This window comes from Dipodomys merriami, unplaced genomic scaffold (genome assembly GCF_024711535.1).
Source record: "Dipodomys merriami isolate MVZ:Mamm:240054 unplaced genomic scaffold, mDipMer1.0.p SCAF_7, whole genome shotgun sequence".
In the NCBI taxonomy this organism is placed as follows: Eukaryota; Metazoa; Chordata; class Mammalia; order Rodentia; family Heteromyidae; genus Dipodomys; species Dipodomys merriami.
The window spans coordinates 51,419,856-51,445,306 of NW_027206290.1; the positions used below are offsets into that span (position 1 = coordinate 51,419,856).

At 45.5% G+C, this 25,451-nt stretch overlaps 1 protein-coding gene across 1 annotated transcript; it reads left to right on the forward strand.

The window, feature by feature from the left end:
* The first annotated feature begins 18,397 nt into the window (after positions 1 to 18,397).
* Positions 18,398 to 23,318, forward strand: LOC138816661 (cystatin-C-like). Its single transcript, XM_070006645.1, has 3 exons — positions 18,398 to 18,733; positions 21,910 to 22,023; positions 22,979 to 23,318. The coding sequence occupies exons 1-3, from the start codon at positions 18,491 to 18,493 to the stop codon at positions 23,060 to 23,062; spliced, it is 441 nt and encodes a 146-aa protein (XP_069862746.1). The 5' UTR covers positions 18,398 to 18,490; the 3' UTR covers positions 23,063 to 23,318.
* The last annotated feature ends 2,133 nt before the right edge of the window (positions 23,319 to 25,451 follow it).

Below are 25,451 nucleotides of genomic sequence, written 5' to 3' on the forward strand. Positions count from 1 at the left end.
ATGATCACACTCCAGATCCAACAGCCTCAGACTTGTTCGTAATGAACAGTGCTTACATACGCCAGTAGGGTTCTACCACTGCACATTGTACAGTGCATTGAAAAATAACTCACTGATTCTGGGTGCTGTGGAGTTTCTGTTTTATGGATGAGGAAACTGAATCACTAAGAGATTGCTGACTTGTCTAGAAATCACATGTATGCTCTGCTTAGAACTGTGATGAACAAGAGTTACTAAAGTGGGACAATGATTGGCAAAGATCTGTGGGCCACAAGGCTGAATGTCACATTGGACATGCTGCATTGGAAGTGCCTGGGATTCCTGTGGTAGCATATACAGGCAGCAGGCTGTCAAGCATTGCTGCAGGAATCCCTGAGCATGGCTTGAAGGTACCCAGAGAGGAGCAGGTAGTGAGAGCAAGAGTTGCTTCAGGTTTGAACCTCATGGCCTTAGCCATCTGGATCCTGAAGGTTTGGCCTGGAATTCAGTATCACATTGCAGAAATCCCAGTGAAGACCAATCCCTGCATCCTTCTAACACCCCAGTGAGAGTGGCTGCTGATTTTTCTCCATTTCTAAAATTACTCACCCAGGTTGGGAAGAAATCAATCATGGTTTCAGTATATCATTTATTTATTCCTTCCCATCCTACCTGGGTGCATTTACTCCTGATACTAATTTTTTTATTTCTATATTCTTTTTAATTTTTATTGTTATTATAAAGGTGAGATAGAGAGGTTATAGTTACATAAGTCAGGTAAAGAGTATGTTTCTTATAGCCTCCTACTCTTCAATAAGGGAGCTAAAAAATAGAATGGAAGAAAGACAGCCTCTTCAGTAAATGGTACTGGCAAAATTGGCTAAACATCTGTAGAAAACTAAAGCTAGATCCCTGTATATCACCCTGCACCAGAATCAATTCCAAATGGATCAAAGACCTTGAAGTCAGAGCAGACACCCCAAAAACATTACAGGAAGGAATAGAAGAAACTCTAGTGCTCCTTGACACAGGCTGAAATTTTCTTAATAAAGACCCAGAAACACAACAAATCAAAGAAAGGTTGGACAAATGGGGTTGCACGAAACTACAGAGCTTCTGCATGCCAAAGGACATAGCTAGCAAGATCAATAGAAAGCCCATGGATTTTCACTAGCCATACAACGGACAAGGGCCTCATATCTAAAATATACTTAGAACTCAAAAAATTAAATCCCCCAATAACAAATCCTCAAAAAAACAACCGCCCGATTAATAAGTGGGCTAAAGACTTAAAGAGAGACTTCTCTGAAGAACAAATAAGAATGGCCAATAGACACATGAAGAAATGCTCAACTTCTCTAGCCATAAAAGAAACGCAAATCAAAACAACATTGAGATTCCACCTCACCCCAGTTAAAATGGCTATAATCAAGAACTCTAATAACAACAGATGCTGGAGGGAATGTGGCCAGAAGGGAACCCTACTGCATTGTTGGTGGGAGTGTAAACTTGTTCAACCACTTTGGAAAGTAGTATGGAGGTTCCTCAAAAGACTCCACATAGAGCTCCCGTATGGCCCAACAACCCTACTTTTGGGCATTTACCCAAATGATCACAAACAAGGTCATATTAAAGCTACCAACACAACTATGTTTATTGCAGCGTTGTTTACCATAGCTAAGATATGGAACCAACGTAGGTGCTCCTCAGTAGATGAATGGATCAAGAAAATGTGGTACATATATACAATGGAATTCTATGCCTCCATCAGGAAGAATGATGTCACCTCATTTGTCAGGAAATGGAAAGACTTGGAAAAAATTATATTAAGTGAAGTAAGCCAGTCTCAAAGAAACATAGGTCCCATGGTTTCCCTTATCTGCAATAACTTGTAGGACAAGCAGAAGAGGTCAAAAGCTATGTACATATGACCTGATGCTGAGCGAAATGAACCCCAAGATAGGGACACAAGAGGTTTTATCTTTGTTGCTGTTCTTCTTAATGTACTTATAATGTACTATGTGATTTTTTTGTTTCTTTTGTATGTTCTTGCCCCCATGGTATAACCCCTGTTGTCACTGCATTTGATTCCGGTGCCCTGCATCTTGTATATACATTTTTCTAATTTGGGGAGGGGAAGGGAAATAACAAAATGCTGAAATAAGGATACAGGTTAACCCATTGTAACAATGGGATGTACAAGACACTATGTTGAAAACAAACTTTACAACTTTGTGGGGAAGGAGGGAGAGGGGAGTTGGGGTGGTGGGAAGGAAAAGGGATGGTAGGAGAATGCAGGAGGCTCTGGAACCTGTAGGCCAGCACACAAGTATCCCAGAGCTCAGGCAGTCACTGGTCAAGTCGCTGTGAGAGAGGCAGAGGCTGACCTCCGAGGCTTCGCGGGTGAGTTAAGAACCAGGCCTCTGGAAAAAGTAGGTGAGAGCCAGCTCAGGTGCCTAGGGCAGGCTACGGTGTCCAGGTGGGGCCCAAGGTTTGCTTCCAGGTGCAGCCCTTGAGTCTAGACACTGGGTGTGGAACTGGTGGCAGACAGTCCTGAGGTTCAGCACACATTCCAGAGAAGGCTGAGAGAATTGTGAATACAATGAAAGCATCTTAAAGAAGATGGGGAGGTGGGGTTAAGCTTGAGGAGAAAATACTTTAGATCTCAGCACCTTACCCCCAAATACAGAATGTGAAAATATGTCCTGTGTCTGCGTGACTGGCAACCCCATTCCTGGAAGCACCTTTTATGAAATGCATTTGGGCAGCTGCAGACAGATCCCTTCCCCTGAGGAATTCACCATGGTTCAGAGATACAACTTGATAGAAAACACCTCCTTCCCCAAACACCAAAGTGTGTGTTGAATCACTTCCTTCAGAACTAGGGTCATTTGGGGGTTCTTTTTTTTTCTCCATAATCTCTGTCCCTATCAACATGGCTTAGTGGACTTTGCCCAAGGTCACCTACACACACAAAGGCGCAAGGACTTCGCAGGCCTTAGTAATCCTGGCTATTGCTGTAAGCAGGGTCTTATCTTCTTAAAGAACCTGAGCAGTCAAGAGAAGAGAATAAAAGGGGAAGCAAAGGTGATTCAGAGAAATGAAATCCAGAGGAAAATATTTCCTTGCCCCAAGTAAGGATAGTTCAGTAGCTGTTAGAAAGAAGTGTTTAAAGTACCATTTTCAACCATGTTGTATGTGAGCCTGATCGCAAGTAAAATTATTTGAAATGAAATAACAAGCTGGAGACATGTTCCACGTGGCTCCCTAACCTTCCTCAGGCTCCCAATTTCCATTGTTTGTAGCTGTTCCTTCAGTGGTAATAACAATTTGCTGGGATGCATAGAAATGGAAAAAGGGCCAGCCCCCAGCTGTCCCAATGGTGGGGAGGCCCAGGATAAGCCGAGTTTCAGAGGGCTGGGTCCTTAATCTTCTCCCAGCTTGGCTAGGTACCATGATCCTAACTCATTAAAGCCTGAGCTGAAGATATTATGAATGACTAAGTCTGAGGTGAGTGTTCAATCTTCAAGGATAGCCAGACTAAGCATTTTGGAGGCCAAAATGTCTCTGTTGGTTTAATTTATAGTAGAGAAAAAAAATCTCAGAATTTTCCAAGTTTCTTTAGCCCCTATATTATTCAATCCCTTCATGCAGACAAAGGCAGCTTGTCCAAGCATTTCTGGGGCTGCATAACAGACAGCATTAGCTAGGAACTGGTGGCTCACACCTGAAACCCTAGCTAGTCAGGAGGCTGAGATCTGAGGATTGAGATTTGAATCCAACCCAGACAGGAAAGTCCATGAGACTTTTAACACCAATTAACTACAGTATGGCTCAAGTGTAGAGCACCTAGCCTGAAGACACTAAAGAACAGTGCCCAGGCCCTGAGTTTAAACTCCAGTGCACGCACGTGCACTGAGCATTGGCTCAGATGTTTATAGAGACATATGTAAGAAGCTAGAAACCGGAAAAACACACAAGATAGAGCAACATACATCCCCAATGAAGACCTAGGTTAGCTAGCTCTCTGAGGGCTTGTTTCTGGACGTGTGGCTTCTTGTGCACAGTTCACTTTTTCTAAATTATCAGTTAAATGAGTTTGGCAAGTTTCTGAAATTTCTTCAGTAAGTTCATCCAACATAAAGAGGATTCTGTTACTCTCTGGTTATTGGTGAGGAAGAAGGAAAATGATGAAGGTGATGACTCTGATCAAACCACATTGTATCCATACATGGGCATGTTAAAATGAAGAAGTGTCAGTCTCTTAGTTATGTTTTTTATGTATGAAAGTTCCAGATGACATTTGTATTTTCACCCAAGTCCCACCCAGTGGTGATTAGCTGTTCTCATCTGTCACCAAAGTGTTTGCTCCTATGGCTAAGGAATCCTGGCATCAGTGTGAGGAAGTGAGATTCCAAGTGCCCACTGAGTGCCTATGTCACTTCCTGCCTACCTGTGTTTGTTATTCCTGGACTCTCTGGGCATTTCTGCAGCCTCTATTAGAGACTGTCAGGGGGCAATGATGTCTCATTAAGGGATCCTAATCATGCATTAGAGAATACCATAGGAGTTGATTTAACACTGAGTGCCTGGCGCTGTCTATGAATGAAATCCTGATGAGTTATCAACATGTTCAAGAGCTGAGATGAAGAGACTCACTATGTTCTGTTAGATAATGCAAATGTGACTACAGTTCGAAGACCTTTTCACAGCCAGGGTCCTGAACTTAGTGTAGTCAGATCTCAACCAGATGGAGTCACCCTGTTCAAGATGCATGGCCAACTTCACATCTGGCTGGAAAAGATACTTCTCAGATCATGTAATATGTTCTTTTTTTTATGTAGTATGTTCTTATAAGCCATTGCCTCAGAATCACCTGACAAATGGTATAGAATTGTCTTCTAATCACAATTAGAACTATGATGCTACTTCACTGGAAATTCTGGGAAGTTCTTTAATTACCTGTTAGTTTAAAAAAGTAAAGAAACTAACAGGGGTTGCTCTTTATTCTTGTAGTATGTGTAAGGCATATTAAATAGATAGGTTTCATCAAGTAGCCGATGAAGAGAACACCACATGCTATTCAGGCAGGAGAAGAAGTTTATTTACCAAACTGCTGCCCTCCCCCCATGCTGTGCATGGTGGAAAGGTATGGCTGAAAAGGAAAGGGGAGACCCCTGGGCCAGGACTTATCTAGGCCAGGGACAGGAAGAGGTGTGGCCAGGTGGGGGAAAGGTGTAGCCACATTGGATCCAGAGGTGACCTCAGGGTCTGAGACCCTCCTCAGGTCAGATGGGAGGCTTGTGACCAGAGGTGGCCCAGGATGTGACCTAGCAGGAGGGGAAGGTGACTGCTTCCAGGTCTGCCAGTTACCTAGGTAACAGATACTGGGTAGAACTTAGCCAAGAGGTAGAGAGATGTCCCTGTGCAGACCTTACAGTATGAAGCTTTCCACTGTACATGCTAAGATGCTTAACAAATGGAACTGAACCCAACTTTAGCTGAATTATGTAGAAAAGGATTCACATGAAAGGAAGTGATGTAGTTCACAAGCCCTGGGGAAATCTGAACAACTAGGCTTGGAAAAGGAGCACAAGAAGGAGGAGCCAAGTAGTAGGAGGATGGCCACATTCACTCATGACCTGCTTGGTTGATATAACACAGCTCCAACAGCTTTACAATGAGCCATGCCATAGAGACCACACAGGCCTACCCATGTCACCATGACACACAGTGACGAGGTCACCAGTTCTTGATGAAATCTCTTGTTTTCTCTGTATTTTAACTACTACAAATTAAAATCCAGAATCGTGGCATCTGTCACGTTTGTGACCTACCTAGGAAGAAAAGGGAGAGAGGGAGAGTCAGAGACAGAGAGACAGAGAGAGGGAGAAGGAGGGAGAGAAGTTATCTGCCATTCTCAGCCTCTACAGAATAGGAAGAAGAGCTTATTGCTTCTACAGCTCACAAAATACAAGGAGACTTAACATGCTCTTCAGTAGTTTGCAGGCTTAGCACACTAAAAACCCTGAGTTCTATCCCCAGTCCCTCCAAAAAGCAAGAGTGGGGAGATCTCAAAGCAGAAGATAGCATGGATACTACAAAGACTTTTTTTTAACCATTACTTTTGGACTCTTAGACAAATCAGACCATGTTTGTTTCACACTTAGCTTCTTACTCACTTCCGTTTTTATTTGATGTAATAACACTGTGCCAACCAAAGTACAAAGACAATTAAAAACTTAAAATAGATGGCCTTGACATTGACAGGGTTATTAAGGAAATAAATAATTGGAGCATTGAACAATTGTGTCAATAAGCTCATGATTAAATAATCAGTGGCGTGGAATTGTTGCTACAAAGAATCTTAAACATTCAAGCTACAAATATGCTGTACAGAAACTTGAAGCAAAATAACAAATTTGCCTAAGGATCTAAAAATGTCAAGATGGCTTTACAGGCATAAATTGGTAAAATGTTTACTGTGCTGCTCTGAATTATTTTTTGTAAATATCTGTCCAAGGAATCACTCGGATTGCTGCATCTCAAATAACTGGGTCCTTCGGGATTCACAACAATGCTTAATTTAGACACATTGACTTTGTGCTCTGATCTGTTTGCCTACATCTGTGCTGTGGGGCCAGTTGAGCAGATTTTACGAGGTAAAACATTAATAACCACAGGACTGGACTCTAGCCACTGACTATTTATCTTTACTTGCAAGTACCAGCTTACCAAACAAGGAAGCCAAGTATACTCCAGCAGGAAGCATACCAGACCTCTCAGAAGGAGGCCAAGGAGTAATTCCATGTCATCAAAACAATACCTGCTGTTCCTGCCAGCACCTGCTGTCCGCCTGTGGGACATAGAGTGGTCCCAAGACAGGCAGCATCAGCATCACCTGAGAGCTCATCAGAAATGCAGATGCTCAGGCCCACCCCACAGCTACAGAATGAGAGCTTGCATTAAAACCAGTACCCCGGTCAGAGCTTTGCCCTGATTGGCTTCTGCTCCTCACTGGGTTCTGAACTCTGCACTATGTCAGCGTGTGTGTTAAGACTTCTTGTCCTAACCACAGATGATCCACTTGGGCACCCCAATGAGACAGTACTGGGGACTCTGGCTAGGATCTTTTGATTCCTCCATTTCCCTTGTCCTTTGTCTGTGATCCCTCCACAAGGAAGTTCATACAGCATTCAGTGGCTTACGGGTAAGTAAAAACATGTGCCTTTCCTGGACAACTGCCTACTCCCTCCTGTGGCAAGTTATATGGTAAAAACTGAGTTGTATGTATTCCCAGTAATGGCTACTAGATCAGATGGTGGTTCTGCTTTCAGTCTTTGGAGGAAACTCCATACTGCTTTCTGTAATTTCTGTACCAGTTTTTACAGTCACACGTGTGTATGAGAATTTCCCTTTATCCTCACCTTTGCCAGCATTTGTGATTTTTTTAATTCTCTTTGATAGTAAGTTATTTGCTGGTGAGATGATATCTGATTTTTTTGTTTCCATTTGCATTTCCTGAGGATTATGGATGCTAGGTATTTTTCATGCACTTGCTAGCCACCATATACTTGTGGGACATCTATATTCCTCCTAGGTTTGTGCATCATTATTCCCAATAGCCAAGATGGGGGATCAATTGTGGTGCCCCTGATAGATGAGTGGATTATGAAAATATGGGGTATCTCTACACTGGGATGTTACTAAGTTCCATGGGAAGAATGAAATGAAATCCTGTGTTTGTGGCCACGTGGATGAGCATGGGAACAGGAACAGCATGTGAAGTAAGCAAGACACAAAGACAAATACAAGCCTCACTCTGATGTTGAAGCTGTTGAAGTTGATCTCCCAGATGTAAAGGCTGTGGGGAGTGGGCAAGGGGAAGGGGACAGTTGGATGGGAGGTGCAGGTTGTAGTGTTCTACAGTACCATAAGATGATGAGAGTGAACACTCTGTGCCAGAGTTTATAAGGAGATTCAGCAAGAAGTTGCAAGTTCTAATTACCCTGATTTGATCATCACATATTAAACACATGTACCTTATTATCACCCTTACCCCCAACATATGTACAATTATTATGTGTCAGTTTGAAACTTTTGAAGCCAGGTGCTGGTGGCTCTCACCAATAATCTTACCTATTCAGAAAGCTGATCTGATTATCTTGGTTGAAGCCAGCCAGGGCCGAAAAACCCAAGAGACTCTAATCTCCAATTAACTAGATAAAAGCTGTTAGCATTTATTTTGTTGAACTTGGACTTTGCCTTTCTAAGAAATTACACGATTTGAGTTCTCTCTTGAATTTCCCATACTTCAATAATACATTTGTCTACCCTTTCTAGCCACACAACATATTTACATGTAACTATATAAGCCAAGTTGAGCTTCCAAATGTGAGGGAAAGCACGTAGCCTTTGTCTCTCTGAGCCTGACTTCACTCAGAATTTTTTCCAGGTCATTCCATTTCTTTACAAATGATACAATATTCTAATGGATGAGTAAAATTCCATTTCACACACACACACACACACACACACACACACACACACACACACACACACATTTTCTTGATCCTGTCATCCATTGAGGGACATCTGGACTGGCTATGATAAATAGTGCTATATTGAACATGGCTGTGCTGGTGACTTTCATGTATCCTGGTTCAGAAATGGGTCCTTGAAAGGGGTGGGATAAAGTCAAGCGGGGAGGGGTAGATGAATGAAGAGTGCGTTCCGGGGAGAGTACAATCAAGAGTTCAATGTACATCCTACAAAATTAGGAGAGGAAACGGGTAGGTTGGGAAGGATGGGTGAGAGGGTTGAAAGGGATGACACTGACCAAGATGCTTCATATTTGAGGGCTTGCCACCTGTCTTATTCCTCCAGCTCAAGCAAAGCACCAGGTGCTCACTCACCTGCTTGCCTGCAAGCAAGCCATTTGGACCTGGGCTCAGCTGAAAGTCTCCTCACCCCAGGTGGAACATTCCACTGTGGGCCTGACCAAGGACACTGCCCTTATCCTCCAGGACATCATAGCCCATTTTTCATTTTCTGTTCCCTATATCATCAGCCCACCCCAAAATCTAGTCCCCCACACAACCTGCAAACCGGTGGGAAGATCTGTGCCCCTCACTGGCAATAAACAGTCCTAGCCTGTTGACCATCTAGTCCGGCCTATTCCTTTTGTGTGCTCCTCCATTTTCCTATCAATATTCACAGATTGCTTTGTTAAATGGCAACCTCTTTGGACCAGTACTTGAAGATAATTTTTAAAAATTAAATTTAAGAAAGCTATTAGTAGAAATGTGGCTCAAATGCTACACCTCTAGCCTTGAGCAAAAAAAAAAAAAAGTCCAAGCCCCCCCAAACAATACATACAAAAACACTAGAAAGCAATTGACTAATCCTGAGTTGTACATCATATCCAGGCTTGCCCCTGCTTCTTCATCCAGATTGTGCTCTTCACTGGAAAGGCATGTGGAGAGGTGCCGTTCCATCCTCTCTGCTCAGGCCCTGGGGTGTGCTTAGCAGCAGAAACTGAAAGAGGGAAGAAGATCTGGACATCTGGATCAGAGCAGAAATCTGGCTATTTTCTACTCTTGGGGCGGGAGGGGGGTGCACGGGGGAGTGGAGAGGTCTGCATATAACCCTTAGAACCAGGGGAGGAAGTGAGAGGAGCAAGGAATTCCCCTTCCCCAATGAGAGGCCAGACCTCTACAACCTACTGATCTGGTCCCAGCAGTGAAGATGAGGTGCATGAGGAGCTGAAAGCGTAGGCAGAGCTGCAGGGGACCAGTGCACTAAGCCTTGTCTTTCATGGTATGTGATATAGAGGTGCCATCCTATGCCTTCTTATAAGAGGTTGCATATGCAGCCACATACAGAGGGATTCCTGGACCACACTCCCCACTTCAGATTCAGCAATCTGGGAAGGTAATTGTAGAACCTTCCAGATGTTGAGTCTTCCATACTAAGCAGAGTAGCAAAGCTGATTAGCCTGTGGTTTCTGCCCTTGATGTTAAGCATATGAGCATGGGCTGGAAATAAATTTTTTTATCCTCTGGCCTTGAGGAAGATTTAAATTCTGGAAGAGACAAAGCTTGCATTTATTTATCCCAGTCAGTTAAGGTGCCATGTCAGACCGAACGCTGAGAATTCAGGCTGCTTAGGGAATCTGATCAGAATCCTCCAAATCTTCTATAGTCAACCAAGATGTATCTTCAAAGATTATTTGCTTCTTCTGTTTTAATAATCTTTCAGGACAGGATCTTCAATCCCCATACTGATTCTCTTATTCAAAAACAAATATATTCATTCATTTTTTCCCCTCCTTCTTGAAGTGTCAAAACAAAACCCTGCCCTTAAGTGTTTACTCATTTTTTAAGCTCTTCTGTGGGACTCCTCAGGACTTAATTTACTTAGTGTCCTTGAGCAGCCCAAGTAAGCCAAAGGTGACAGAAACAATTCCAAGAATGTTTGGGTGCTTGTTTATAGTAGGAAATCCAATTATTTTTCCTGGAATCTGCCCTGTGTTGGTTGCCCAGCTCCTGCCTAGACACTCCTTGGCTGGTCTATGGATGTATGGTTTGGATCCTAGAGTCACATCAGGTCTCTACTTCTCCATTCCTGATATGCCTCAGCCCTGTGTCTACACCAGCACACTTCCCACATCCACGGAAAAGTCTAGACTTTAGTTCACTTCTCTTTTCTGCCTGGGTCAGTGTGAGGATGGGCTGGCCTTTTCCATTTCTGTTTCAATACCTTTGAAATGAAGCCATTTCCCCAGCTGAGCGAAATCACTCATATGCAAAAACATACCCATGCATATAACTTTCCTTCTCTATGTTCCTCTTCATTTTCTTATTTAGACAATACATTCTATTGATTTTATTCTCTTAAAAATATGGATTTGTCTCTCTTTCTAACATTTAGCCTAATTTTATTCACTCTTGCCTTGGAAATTCCTTTTTTAAATATGGGGAAACCAAGGTATTTCTTCCTCCTTAGCCAGTACAGTCAGGAGACTGGTGTAGAGGGCCCACATTTGTAGGAGTTTCACTATGGCCATCAGGATGGAGTTAAACATCCTCAGTAAACTCCTAACATGCTCAAAGGCATCATTGTTGAGTGACAAAGACCAGACATTAAAAGTCTGTATACAATAGAATTTGTGTGAACTTCAGATTACAACATTGACCTCACAGTTGCAGACAGCTGGATGGCAGGTGAGAGCCAAAACTGACTGATCAGGAAGATGAAGTATTCCCTACGTCTGATGGCACTTTGGGATGTGCAGGGTAGTAATCTGTCAAATTCAGAGAATATGTACTGAAGATTTGTGCATTTCACAATGGTTTTACAGCAAATGAAGAATTATCAACTCCACTGGTCTCTGCACTACACTTTAAAATACTCCAAGAAAAGATTAACTTAGGGATGGGAAGAGAGAACACATGGACAAACAGATGATGCAGAGTAAAATAGAACAGAAATGATGGCAGGATACATTGGCAGGAGTATAGATATTGGCTACAGATGTCTTATATACTTGCAGTATGTTTGAAATTTTTCATAATAAGCTGACAGGGAAAATGTTTCCCACTCCTCACTTCCTGTGCTGCACCCCTCCCACTTCCTATCTCCCTTCCCAAAATTGACCCCCAGCCTCTCAGCTCCTAGGTCTTACGTGGAAAGAGTCCCTTTACCATATTCCAGTCAAGACTGGACTTGCAGCAGTGCAAGTGTTGAATGATCTCTATTGTTAAAGAATTATTTCTGTTAGGTCTGCCCAGGAAAATAGCCCCTCCCCACTTCCTCTTCACCTGCTTGAATCCAGTAATCACCTGACTTTCAATGACCCAAACTTTTGGCTTGTACCCTCAAACCTTACAATTACCCTACACGGATTCAATTATAGGGAGGACTTTACTTAAGGCTATTACAGCAGAGAACTGCATAATAATAAGAAAGACAATGAGCTCAATTCCAACTACAACAAGGACAAGGGGAGATCGAGAGCAAATGGTGAAAAGAATGATGAACAGAAAATTACTAACAGAAGACATGAAGGGTAATGGGTTCCAGCTAAAGTGACCTACGGGCTTGTTGGTGAAGACAGTGAGAGGACTTAGACATCCAAAGGCAAGATGAGGAGTCTACTCATATATTAAGAGTGGTCAGATATCAGAGCAGGGATTCTCTAAAGTTGATTGTACAGATTTTGCTAAGACAGCAATGTAGGTCTGAATGGACAGGTCAGGGACCATGTTGAGGAGCTCAAAGAAGCCCAACTCAAGTGTGGAAAAGGAGAGGGTCTTGGTCACTGAGTTCGCCTCTCAATAGTAAAGAAAGGAAAGGGACACCAAGGAGAAGACAGGGATGCTCTAAGGCCTCTGAATTCTGGTACCAGTGTCCAGAGCCTGCCATAACCTAGCCCGAGCAGGGTAGGAATCATCATTGTACTATGGAAACAGAACTGAGATTCAAGATCACACAAAGAGAGGGAAGTGAGCAGCCTGTGGCTTGGAAAGGACCTGGAACTAGCCAGGGAGTGATCTGCCAGGGAGGTTGCTCAATCCCATCCAGCCATCCTGCTGTTCCAGAGCATCTGAAATGCTTAAGAAGATGGATGGATCACTGTGCTTCCCAACCTGCCACAATGTCCTTGGAAGGCCCTCCATGTAGCTATGATGCTTCAGTAAGTGCCTCTATGCTACTGAATACACTGTGAAAATAAGTGGCACCTTGTAATCAAGGCAAAGAGGGCTGCTGGACCCTAAACAGAAACTTGCAACAGTATTTTCCTCCCTGCAATGTAGATGATGGGTATCACAAGGGCCACTGCCTCAAGCCTGTAATCCTAGCTACTCAGGAGGCTGAGATCTGAGGATCTTGATTTGAAGCCAAGCAGGCAGGAAAGTCTGTGATTTTTTTATCTCCAATTAACCACATGCACGTGCACGTGCACACATGTGCACGCGCACACGCACACACACACACACACACACACACACACACAAACACACACACAGAGGGTCAGAGTGAGCTGTGGTTCAAGAAGTAGAATGTTAGGCCTTAAGTTCAAACTCCAAGACTGGCTCAGAAAAAGAAAAAATAATAGGGGAAGGGAAGGGAAGGGAAGGGAAAGGAAGGGAAGGGAAGGGAAAGGAAGGGAAGGGAAGGGAAGGGAAGGGAAGATGGTATCAAACAGGCACTATGCAAGTGCTCCTCTTCCTACCAGGGGCTGCCACTGGGTTTCTCCAAGAGGATGTGTTTCCTTAAGATAATATGGTATCCACCCTGTGAAAATTGTACTGAAAGCAGGTACATGGTCTATAAGCCACTTCAGGGGCTAGCAGAGAAGCTAAGTTTTCATGGTTTGGAACTGAATGCTCAGAATCTCAACTCTTTTTTTTTTTTTTTTGGTCAGTCGTGGGGCTTGAACTCTGTGCCTGGGCACTGTCCTTGAGCTCTTCAGCTCACAGCGAGCACTTTACCACTTGAGCCACAGTGCTACTTCCAGTTTTCTGGTGGTTAATTGGAGATGAGTCTCACAGACTTTCCTGCCCGAGCTGGCTTTGGACCAAGATCCTCAGATCTCAGCCTCCTGAGGAGCTAGGTTTATAGGCATGAGCCACCTGTGCCTGGCAGAGTCTCAATTCTTGACCAACTTGATCTTGCCTCTTGACAAGATATGTGATTTTTTTGTTTTGTTTTGTGCCAGTCCTAGCACTTGAACTCAGGACCTGGGCACTGTTTCTGAGATTGTTTTTCCTCAAGATTAGTACTCTACCACTTGAGCCACAGCTCAACTTCAGGTTGTTTTAGAATGCTTAGAGATAAGAGTCTTGCAGACTTTCTTGCCCAAACTGGCTTTGAACCTCCTGAGTAGCTAGGATTATAGGCATGAGCCACCAGCACCTGGCTATAAGAAGTGTTTTAACGTGTTTGGTTATTTATTATAGTATTACTTAACAACCACTTAGTATTATTTCTGTCAACCTTTAACCTAATTTCTAAATTCGCTAACTCTGGTAAAGGGATCAGCAGTAACACGTGCAAACTGAGGGAACAGTGTTCCTACATTCTTCCTCTGTCACAGGGAAAGCTTAGTCCTAAGCAGGTACACTCAATAGTGCTGCCTGAGAGGCCCTGTGGATTAGTCCTGGGTCTACCATTTCTCACTGGGTATCTCCAAAAATCAGGCATGACTTTTAGCTATGCTGAGCCACCCCCACTGCAGCCAGCTCACCACTGGCAGCTCTAGTTCTGACTTTGAACCTACCACTTGCAAACAGCTATCTCTCCTGCTGATTTCCATGCAGAGGATCTAGAAAAATGGCTCCAGGTCCATCTAAACAAATGGAGCCAACGTCCATCCTAACCCTGAACTTCCATGTCTTGTCTTGTCTTGTCATAAAACACTAGAGATGGCTCTTAGAGCCCCTGGGAGTACTCCACACTGGTACCTGCTCCTTGGAGATCATAAGGTCACCTTCTCAGGATACCTAAGTATCCAAAGCAGCCCATGCCAGAGGCCTAACAGGATGATGATGATGGGTAGTGTCATCATCCACACTAGCATGTGTCAGCATTTAGGCCGCTCTTCTGAGCATGCACACAACTCCAGCTTGACTACCACCTCCTTCCTAGTGACAAAAGAACTCAGGAGCTAGGTGCCAGGGCTCAAGCCTGTAATCCTAGCTACGCAGGAGGCTGAGATCTGAGGATTCCAGTTCGAAGCCAGCTAGGGAAGGAAAGTCCATGAGATTCTTATCTCCAATTAACCACCAGAAAACCAGAAAAGTTAAAAATTAAAATTAAAATTAAAAATTAACCACCAGAAAAGTGGTGCTGTCAAGTGGTAGAGTGCTCCCCTTGAGCTGAAGAGCACAGGGTCAGTGCCCAAGCCCAGAGTTCAAGCCCCACAACCACCACCAACAACAAAAGTGCAAACACACTCTCCTAAGACTGGAGCCTCAGCTGAGTTCTCAGAGAAGGTGGAGAGCCACAGATGAAAACCAATTCCTGCCCTTTAGAGACAGCTATTGTGCTCAGAAGCTTCATCAGGCCATGAGCAGCCCTTGCTGCCTGGCTTTGAGTTTCTCCCTTTCCTTCCTACTTAACCAAGATAACATCACATGAAATTTCAAGACCTCCCTGATTTCACAGAGCTGCAAAAACAGCCCTGTGACAGCTGTTTTACTAGCGGGCCATTGGGGACATTTTGGGGTTGCCGATTCATAGTGAAGTTAGATATCAGCCATATATCTGGCATCAGTGACCCCCCTATCCTAATCTTGAACTTACTCCTTAGAAATACTGTCCTAATGCTGACTCCTGCTGATCTAGCCCAACTAGTAGCCCAACCCCAAGTCCCAGGCTGAGGCTCCCACTGGCTGACCATTGCCTCCACCTCTCGGGACAGTCCTTCTGGGTACCCTTCAAGGACTTGTTCTTTCAGTGTTTGTGATAAAGTCTGCCACCTTCCCCAAGAAGTCACTTGTGTTGGACCATTTTCAGGCACACAGGTGTAACTGAGAGGACAAAGCCAGCTGTCAAACAAAGAGCACCCCTCCATTCTTTCCGCTCCTGGGACCCTGTGTTACAGCCCAGGCCAGCACTTCCCTGAGAGTCCTCTCAGTCTGGGGAAAAGAGTAAGGAAGCAGTAGGTGGAAAATTCACAGATTGATGAGCCAAAGAGACAGATACATGACTCTCACTGAAGAGCCACTTCCAGGAAATGAAGGAGTTACCCAAAAACAGATGAGGAGAACCAGGCTGGAAACTCCAGAGGTACCAGGAGTTTTCTGAGTCATACATTATTCTAGATCTTGATGGCAGTGTAGGGTGACATAGATGTATGTGTTCACTACAATTCCTGTCTGGACACATAAAATGGGCATAATATGTGAATCATACCTCATTCAAGCCAGATAACTATCATTGACCGTAGTCAAGGTGGCTTATTGAGGAGAGGAGCAAGAGTAGATTATATACCCTGGCACTTATCCCTCAGCTGCCCATCCTCTCTCCCTGGCCTGCTAGTTGGTATTCTGGCAAACCCCTCACCCTATGTCCTCTGTACACAGCTTCCAGTACAGTTCCACAACATACTTCTTCCCTGATTAAACACCTTCTACTTCAGTGGCTTCCTGGTCTTACAGGAAGAAAGCCCAGCTGTGGCTCTAGGCCTTTCCATTGACTGTTCCCTCTGTCTTTGAGCTGTTTTGATCTGGGCACAACTTCCTGACCAGTGCTGACAGCTCTCCTTCTCATACTCTTTTCCCTTCTCCCCCTCTCTCCTTCCCTCCCTCTTGATCTCACTTCTGACAAATCACCTATAGTGAATTCCCTGATTGTAAGGATCATCCCTCCCCCAGCACACACCCTGAAACCAGGGTGTGCAGTACACAGCTACCACCACACTTGGCCAAGGGATGCTTGAAATGAAGCCAGTCACTTATGGACATTTGCCCCAAATGTCACAAATATGCACATGACTCGGAAGATTTAGCACACATACAAATGTTAATTTTTGTATATACACTAAGTACCTAATCAAGAATTAAGTACCTAAGAATTATTCCTATTTGTTGAAATGGCATTTGATATATGTTAAATAAAACATTATTGACATTATTTCACCTGCTTTTGTGTCTACTAGAAAATTTAAAATTTACCCAGGGTTTCAAATGACATATTAGGCTGCTTCTACATCAAGTCCAGGGCTCAACTACTGTACCCCATCTCCAGGTTTTAGATAATCTGGTCCAGGAGGTACCTTTTTTTATGGAATAATAGTGACTTGTGGTTGTAAGGTCCATTCCTGGATGGTGAACACACCTTGCCCAGTACCTGCGTTACCTAGGCAACTGGGACACATGGGAGAGGTCACATCTGCATCTGCTGAGGTCACATCTTAACCTGATGTGGCCACACCTTTCTCCCATCTGATCCCACTTCCCTTTACCTGGACACACCCTTCCCCACCCCCTACTCTATATAAGGCCTAATCCAGGGCTAGACTCTTTCGCCAGCCACCTGGAGTGCCAACCTTGCCTGGTCCCAGCAGGTCTACTGAATAAACCTACCCCTTACCCGAATACCACGTGCGTGGTGCAGTTCTTTCTCGGCTACCTCTTTTTAAAAACCTAACAGTGGTGAATTTGGAGGGGAAGGGGTGGGGAAGGAAGCCTCTCTTTGTTTTGTTTCTGCTTTTTAAAAAAAAATTTTTATTGTGAAAATACTGTACAGAGGGGTTACAATTACATGGGTAAGATAATGAGTACATTTCTTATCAAGCATTGTAGCCTCCTCCTTTGTTTCCCCTTCCCATCCCTTCCCAACCTCCCCCCCACCCCCCCAATCCTCCCCACTACGACCACCACCACCACCAAAGCTGTAAAGTTCGTTTTCGACATAACAACTTGTACATCTCATTGTTGCAATGAGTCCACCTGTATCCCTATTTAAACGATTTGTTTTTCCCCTTCCCCTCCATAAATTATACCAACATCAAATACAGTGAAAGCAGGGGTTATACTGTGGGGGAGAGACATACAAAGCAACAAAGAAATAATCTTATGTGTTAGAAACAATCGCATGAAAGAAAAAAAAACATCTGAATACATATCTTAGGGTTCATTTCCCTAACATCACCTTATCTTGACCTTTTCTGCTTGACTCAGACATGTACTAGATATTGTAAATAAGGGAAACCATGGGACCTATGTTTCTTTGGGCCTGGCTTACTTCACTTAATATAATTTTAGGAAGCCTCTTTTTTTTCCCCAAACTTCCCTTCAGTTTGGCAAAGAAGTTCCGAAGGAACGGCAGGCAAGCGTTCAGGCAGGCAGCCAGCCAAGGCTGGGTCTTTCAGACACCTCAGAAATGGTGTCCTTCCTCCTGAGATTCCCAGACTTTGACCCAGGACTGAACAAAAGTCTGACAATCCAGGAAGCCAAGAATGGACTGCCCTTTCCCCCTTTCCCCAGAGCAATCGAGTTCAGCGATCACAGGCTTCTCCAGGGTGCAAATAGCAGTGACATCTCTTCTAGAAACCAGGACTGGATGGAACTCAGGAGGAGGGGTTAGACATGGGGGAGGAGAGGGCTGGGGAGGTCGGGTGCCCGGAGTGGGGAGGTGACCCCCAGGACTATAGGAGTGCTGGGGGGGAGGGGGAGTCCTAGTGCGGAGGGATGGAGGATTGGGGACAGTCAGGACTGGCTGGAGGGGGCCGGACCGCGGGAAGGGGAGGGAGGAGCCCAGGCAGGAGCTGGGGGGGGGGGGGGGGGAGGCTGGAAGTGTGCGGCCGGGATGGGAGGGAGGGGAAGGGGCGGAAGAAGAGGGGCGGGTGGAGGCCGGAAAAGGAGGAGCCTGGCGAGGGAGGGTGAGATGGGGCGGGCCGCCAGTCCGGGATAAAAGCCGGGAGGTACGCCCAGCGTGAGGCCCGCGGTCCCCGGCAGCTCCAGCCTCGCCCCTGTGTCTGCGAGCCGAGTCGCTGCCCGTCATGTCGTGGAGCCTGCGCCTCTCGCTGCTCCTGCTGGCCGCCCTGGCCGCGGCCCGGGCCGTGAGCCCTGAGGCCGGCGTGAGCGCCAGCCAGCCGCGCGTGAAGATCGGGGGCATCGAGGAGGCCGACGCCAACGAGCTGGGCGTGCGCAAAGCGCTGTCCTACGCGCTCAGCGAGTACAACAAAGCCAGTAACGACGCGTTCCACAGCCGCGTGGTGCAGGTGGTGCGCGCCCGCAAGCAGGTGCGTGTCCGGGCGGGGAGGGGGGCGGGCGGGGGGGGGGGCGGACCTGGCTGGATCCTTTGCCCCGGGCGGGGTGGGGAGGAGGGTGGGACGTTCCCCGTCCCCGCTCTCCAGCCCTGCGGGCGCTGGAACTCATCTCTGCTTCCCACACTGGAGGGGATCCTCCATCTCCCCCTTTCAGACCCCAGCAGCCCTCCGTGGGCCTGTGTCCAGGACTGGCCCCTCGGGTCTGGCCTAAAACCCAGCCTGGCATTGCATCTGAAGGCCTGGCACCTTAATTGCTTTTCCCAGTTCTCAACAGGCATCAGAGGCTCCAAGGGGGACAGGTTAGGGGGAAACCCAGCTTAACTCCTTACCACTAGCCTTAGTGGGACTCCCAAGTCAGTGTAACAGCTATTGCACACACACACACACACACACACACACACACACACACACACACACACACACACACACACACACACACACACACACACACACACACACACACACACACACACACACACACACACACGATACCTTTACGAAATGAGGTCTGACTTCTTGTCCTGACACGATTGCAGATTCACAGAGCAGCTTCCGAAGGAGTCTCAGCACCCCTGTGGATCCTACATCTCATCCTTCCTGGATGATTGCTTGCCCTGCCCATGTTTACTGTTCCTCCTCCTCTTTCTCCCCACACACCTATATGTGTCTATGTGGGTCTGTGGGTTTACATGCGTTTATTTCTCTAAACTTTATTTTTAAGTTGTTGTACAAGGGGGATTCAATTCAGCAAGTCAGATTATGAGTACAATGGATCTTGATCCATGTCAGCTCTTCCATTCTCCCCATTCTTCCCCATCCTATCCACTCTCGAGTTCCATAGTTCATTCTAACATAATGTACATTGAATAATATGACTGTATTTGCCTACCCTTCCTCTCTCCATTCTTTTGCTCCCCTCTAAACTTTTGAGAGCAGATGCTTCAATATACATTTCTTGCAAACCAAAGAGCCTTGTCTGCATACCCAGGAGTCGGTTTTGAAAATCAAGAATTAACACTGCCTGCCAGGTGCTGGTGGCTCATGCCTGTAATCCTAGCTACTCAGGAGGCTGAGATCTGAGGATCGGGGTTCAAAGCCAGCCCGGGCAGGAAAATCCGTGACACTCTTATCTCCAATAAAACACCAGAAAACCAGAAGTGGCACTGTAGCTCAAGTGGTAGAGCGCTAGCCTTGAGCTGAAGAGCTGAGGGACAACACTCAGGCCCAGAGTTCAAGCCCCACGCCTGACCAAAAAAAAAAAAAAAAAATTAGCACTGCCACAATTACCTCACATTCAGACTCACTGGATTTCCCACTGATGGGCACTCAAATGTGGGCTGCAGTCAGTATTAGACTCCTGAGGCTCCTTCCCTGTGGTGCATGTCCTGCTCTTTTCATGTCTGGCCTTTGAACTGGGTCCTGACAGTTGCTGGTAAACTTCATGAACCCCATCCCAGATAGCTGCACGTGAATTGGGCTACCACAAAACAATAGTATTTCCTAGTGACATTGTGGTCATCTTTGAGTGTGTGTGTGCCTGTGACCTCCACACTGTGAAGTCCTATGGCACATTTCTCAGAATGTGTCCACATCTATCATACATGACTGCTGCCCAGTCTTGGCTGACTTTTTATTTCCTTCTTCTGAATATCTTGCTTCCTCTTCCTGGGACTGTTCAGGGTGACGGACCACAGCCTCCCATCTTGAGATAGATGTATAATGGCCAATAGCCCTGAACACTTGAGTAGAGGACTACACTGGACCCTGCCTCGGCCAGGTCTCAGTGTGCTAGGGGAACAAGGATCTCAAGGGAGCATGAAGGGCTGCTGGGTCCCAGGCTTGACCTTGAAGGACTGGAATTCAGAGCAGAGGGCCTGAGTCTCCCTGCAGAGCAGCACATAGTGATTTAGCCGCAGATGTTGCCTGGAGTACCAGTTTCCAGAGCCCATTTCCATCTACTGTTTAATACTCATATGAATGAAGGCCAGTTCATTTCTTCTGTGGCAGCAGTTACCTGCCATTGTTCCCCATAAACATGAGATATGTTTCCCATGGTCCTTGCTAACCTGTGCACACCGTAGGTGTGACACTCGCTTGGGAAGGGAACATAGGGTGTTACAGGCTACTGGGTTTGTGAATGGAAAGTAATACAAGAGGGAGTTCTTTTTTGCAGAGGGCAAGGTCTGGAGCCTTATCCCCTGTCCCTCACTCTGGGCTTCACAACAGTTCTGATAAGTTGAGTCTAGGATGCCCTGTGCCAGTAAAGGGTTAGATTCTACTCTTTAATTACATTGTAGCCCTGCCTCAAGCCTATACACATAGCTACTCAGGAGGCTGAGATCTTGAGGATCACAATTTGAAGCCAGTCTAGACAGACAAATCTGTGAGATTTTTATTGCCAGTTAGCAAAAAGCCAGATGTGGAGGTATGGCTCAACACCAGCCTTAAACAAAAAAGCCAGGCAACGGGCAAGGCCTTGAGTATTAGCACAGAGAGAGAGACACAGAGAGAGAGAGAGAGAGAAAGTAGCCCACCAACAGTCACAATGAAGGAGGGGACGTTTGAGGGAAGGTCTTTCTTATTGGTTTCCCCTCTGTACGCTAAGTGCTCCACTTCCTGCTGGGAAATGAGGGAATAGTAAAACTGGAATAAATGGAGAGAATGGGATCTGGTGTGGGCTGCATGCTGGTCACTAGAGTTTAGCTGAAGTTTAATCCTCGGACCACAAACTTTCTAGAATGGAATAGTGCCTCTGCCTCCTAAGCCACAGGCAGCAGAATTTAGTGACTCATGTATTGTGGCCCAGAGCCTAAGCTTTCTGCTCAGACCAGCACTGGTGCCTAGAACACAGAGCTTTTTACTTACCTCCTTCATGGCTGTCTCCTAGCTGTTCCTTCCATCCCTGAATCCAGTGAAAGGGTGTTAGTCCCCAGCTTTTGTGTTCTGTTTTTCTGGCTTCTTCTTTAACTCAACTTCAGGAGACATTTCACCAGAGTGGATCAGAAGTATAGAATTGATAGCTATGTGCCTTGTGGGTGATGGTTCTGACAGCTCAGGAATACAGGCGTGAACCCTAGGCAAACAGGTCAACTCCATGTAACATGAGTGCATGTATGTGAACTTGACCAATGTTACTCTTTCCACCATAGCTTGTGGCTGGAGTGAAGTACTACTTGGATGTGGAGATTGGCCGGACCACATGTACCAAGTCCCAGTCCAACTTGAGTGACTGTCCTTTCCATGAGCAACCCAATCTGAAGAGGGTAAGTACCTGATATGGGTAGGGGACCAATCACAGTCAGGTTATTGGTGTGCATTTGTGTAGATACCTGTGGAAAAGTTTGGGTACACACAAGTGGGTGTATGAGGAAGTGAATATGTTCAGGAATGTGATGTCTCAGTAACAGATAAAACAGATGTGGGGGTGCAAGTGAGTATCTGCTGATCCAGATTTGTGCTCTTGTATGCCTGTGTGGAGTAACAGTCTATGCATGTGTGTGATCAGTTTGAATTTCTCCGTGGCTTTAAGCTAGGAATTAGGATGCTGGGGAACCCTTTCTGCTTTAATTGTGTTGCCTGCTAGACTAGACAAAGTAGCTGCACAGGTGATTCTTGGGGGAGGGAGAAGATGTTGTGTTTAATCCTATCCTGGGGCATCTGCTCAGAGCCACACATAACATATCAGAGCTACCTGTAAAGTAGCTAAAACCCTTGAGTTTTGCCCCATCCAGACACCAGCCTCTTTCTATACAGGGTCAGTTTCTGTGACATCGTGGCTTAGAGGACAGCTGTACTCACTTTGTCACTCCTCCTCATCCCTGCTCCCTTTCAGAGGCCTTTTTCATGCTCCCTCTTCATGCCTCTGAGCCCCACTTACACTGGCCCAGGAGTTGGAGGGGAGTCAACTTTGTAACTATGAGCCTTCATCCCTTGGCCTGCCCCTCCAGGGTTCCCACCTTGTATAGATGCTCCATAGATCATCAAGGAATCCTCTGAGGAGGAGGACATAGGTCCCCTGGTAGATTTGGAGCAATGGAGGCATGAGGAGCAGACACTGAAGTGTTGAGCAGAGAGCATCCTGGGCTTCTTGCAGGGACTGTGATATTCAAGTCTCACCTCCACCATTCTGTAGCTCCACTCTCCACTCTGGCGTCTTATGGTTGGACAGCTTCCCTTTCAACAGTAACCCATTGCCCTTTTCTCTTTTCCCTTTTGCAGAAAGAACTCTGCTCCTTCCAGATCTACAGTGTCCCCTGGACGGGCAAAGTCTCCATGCTAAAATCCAGTTGTGAGAACGCGTAAGGGGCTGAGAGAGGCTGGGCCATGCTGAACGCCCTTCATCACACCCCTCCCCTTCCCGTGCTAACTCTTAGATGATAGCGCACCCAGGAGGACATCTGGTGTGCTAGCACTAGCAGACTAGTAGAGGAGGCTGCTCCAGGAAGCTTGAACACCTATGCATCTCTCCCCCTTTCTTTCTTCTCCTTGTATTTTTTTTTTTAACTACTGCATGTTGCCCACAGATGCTTCTTCCCTACTCAATAAAACAGTACAATCAGCTCTGCTGTTGCTGTCTTGGGATGTGAGGGAGGAGGGATTTGAGTAGATGGGGAGCCAGAAGTTTATGGGGAGGAAGCCTATAAGATAGATGTCAGGAACAGCCTTTTAACGACTGCTGAGTTCTCACGGGGCCCTCATCCTGGGGAAAGCCAGGCTGCATACAAGGGGTCTTAGCATCCTGAAAGATACTATGCCTGAAAGGCCACGCAGAGGTGCTTCAGGTAACACCTGAACTCTGCAAAAGCTGCCAGCCAGGTGAGTGAGCCACCATGGATGCAGGTACAACTGGAACTCCCAGGTGACTGCAGCCAGGCACATAGAGCCCCTGAGTCGAACTACGCAGCTGGACTTGACCAAGGTTCCAACCTAGAGCAGTGCAATCAGTTTATTTTGGAAACTCTACTACTGAACTACATAAATCAGTATTGTGTGTGTGTGTGTGTGTGTGTGTGTGTGTGTGTGTGTGTGTGTGTGTGTGTGTGTGTGTGTGTGTGTGTGTGTGTGTGTGTGTGTGTGTCTGTGTGTCTGTGTGTGTCTGTGTGTGTGTGTGTGTGTGTGTGTGTGTGTGTGTGTCTGTGACCTGGACTAGCTCCTGAGCGTAGTGAAAACTTCCTTTTTGGGGTGATGAAGATTAAATGTGCTTTATTCTGCATACCACATTGTGATACATTGGAGTTTATCATATGAATCTATATTAATTTAGCCCCAAAGCTCACAGACTACTTTTTGGTTATTACTTTCTTTAAGTAGTTGTATGAAGGGGTTTCAATTCAACATGTCAGTTCATGATTACAGTGTCATCCCTTCAAACCTCATGTGTTTTCATAAGACTTTATAAGTCTTGAAATTTTTCACAACAATGTTTTTAGTTATTGGTGTGAGATTTCCAAATGTAGCCTCAAAAAGCCACCTTAATCTCAGAGGAAATACCGGTAGCTTCATAGACTACATTCTGTGTCTCAGTCCAAAACCCAGCTGGTTTTCTTACTTGGTCATTGTTGCCAGTTTGACGTTTTTAAACATAATGTGTTCATGGGTTTTAGGTAAAGACACTTTCTTCTCTGTTATCCCTTACATTTTGTTTTCTGGATATATTTATTCTAAATCAATAATTTTTAAAGATCAAAAAGATCAAAAGGCAGAAGTAGTGTTTGGAACCCCGATTATTATTTATATCTCCATATCAGAGATGACATTTAATAACCCCAGCTTTTCATTTAGGCATGTCCATGTTTTATTGTGTCTCTAGAGTAACCGAACATCTTCTAGACCTGTGAAATTTCCCCTGGATGTTTTCTATGCCTAGGCACAGTATTTATTGCACTGGATGTGTCTGACACCAATCACTGCTGAGGGAAAGTCAGTGATGTCCCTGTTTTTCTGGCTGCTGCCGTCGCAGCTCATTATGTGCAGACTCAGAGGTCTGGGATGGGACAGCCTGCTGCTGTTGTCAGGTGAGAAAGGAGCTCTCGATTATTGGTAATAGAACTGACCTGGAACAAGACAACAGCTTCATTCAAACACCAAGAGAGAAAAGTCTAAATCCCTCTCTGGCATTAGGAAGGTAAAAGTAGGCTCCCTGTTTCTTCTCAGTCTACCCTGTACAAACATCTGAACTCACCATTAACACACAGAAAGCTGTGAACTCTTGAGTGAAATGATAGCTCAACAAGGACCAGATTCTCTTTAATTCATGTCTGCTTCTTTGCGCTTGGCCTTGCGATTCCCAAAGGGGCAGTACAGAATCATGTCACCAGAGGCAAATGTGGACAAGTCAGTTTAACTCGGTGGTCACTGTAAAGTCAGAACTGTGATCAGCTCCCTCAATACCAAGCTGTGTATAATGCAGTCACCTGCACTGGGGACCACATTGCAAGCTGCATTTACCTATTTCCCTCTGAACAATGAATTTTATTGGTCTAGGAGGAACCTGGACATTGGGGCTTTAAATACCTACTGCCAATGGCTTCTCCAGTCACCTGCTTAATCTATAACCCAGGTTCCCTTGTGAAAGTCTGTTCCTCATACATCTGTGCATTGCCAAAGGGGAAGTGTTCTCATGGTTATAACTTGCTTCTCAACACACTTAGTGCTCTAAAACCCAATATTTCATCCTTGATTTCCACAGCAG

What these genes read in the sequence shown, in the direction of transcription:
- LOC138816661 (XM_070006645.1), top strand. Translation starts at nt 18,491, where the DNA reads ATGTCGTGGAGCCTGCGCCTCTCGCTGCTCCTGCTGGCCGCCCTGGCC. An exon ending in TGGTGCGCGCCCGCAAGCAG is followed by an intron (nt 18,734 to 21,909) that starts GTGCGTGTCCGG and finishes TTTCCACCATAG; the next exon opens with CTTGTGGCTGGAGTGAAGTA. An exon ending in AGCAACCCAATCTGAAGAGG is followed by an intron (nt 22,024 to 22,978) that starts GTAAGTACCTGA and finishes TCCCTTTTGCAG; the next exon opens with AAAGAACTCTGCTCCTTCCA.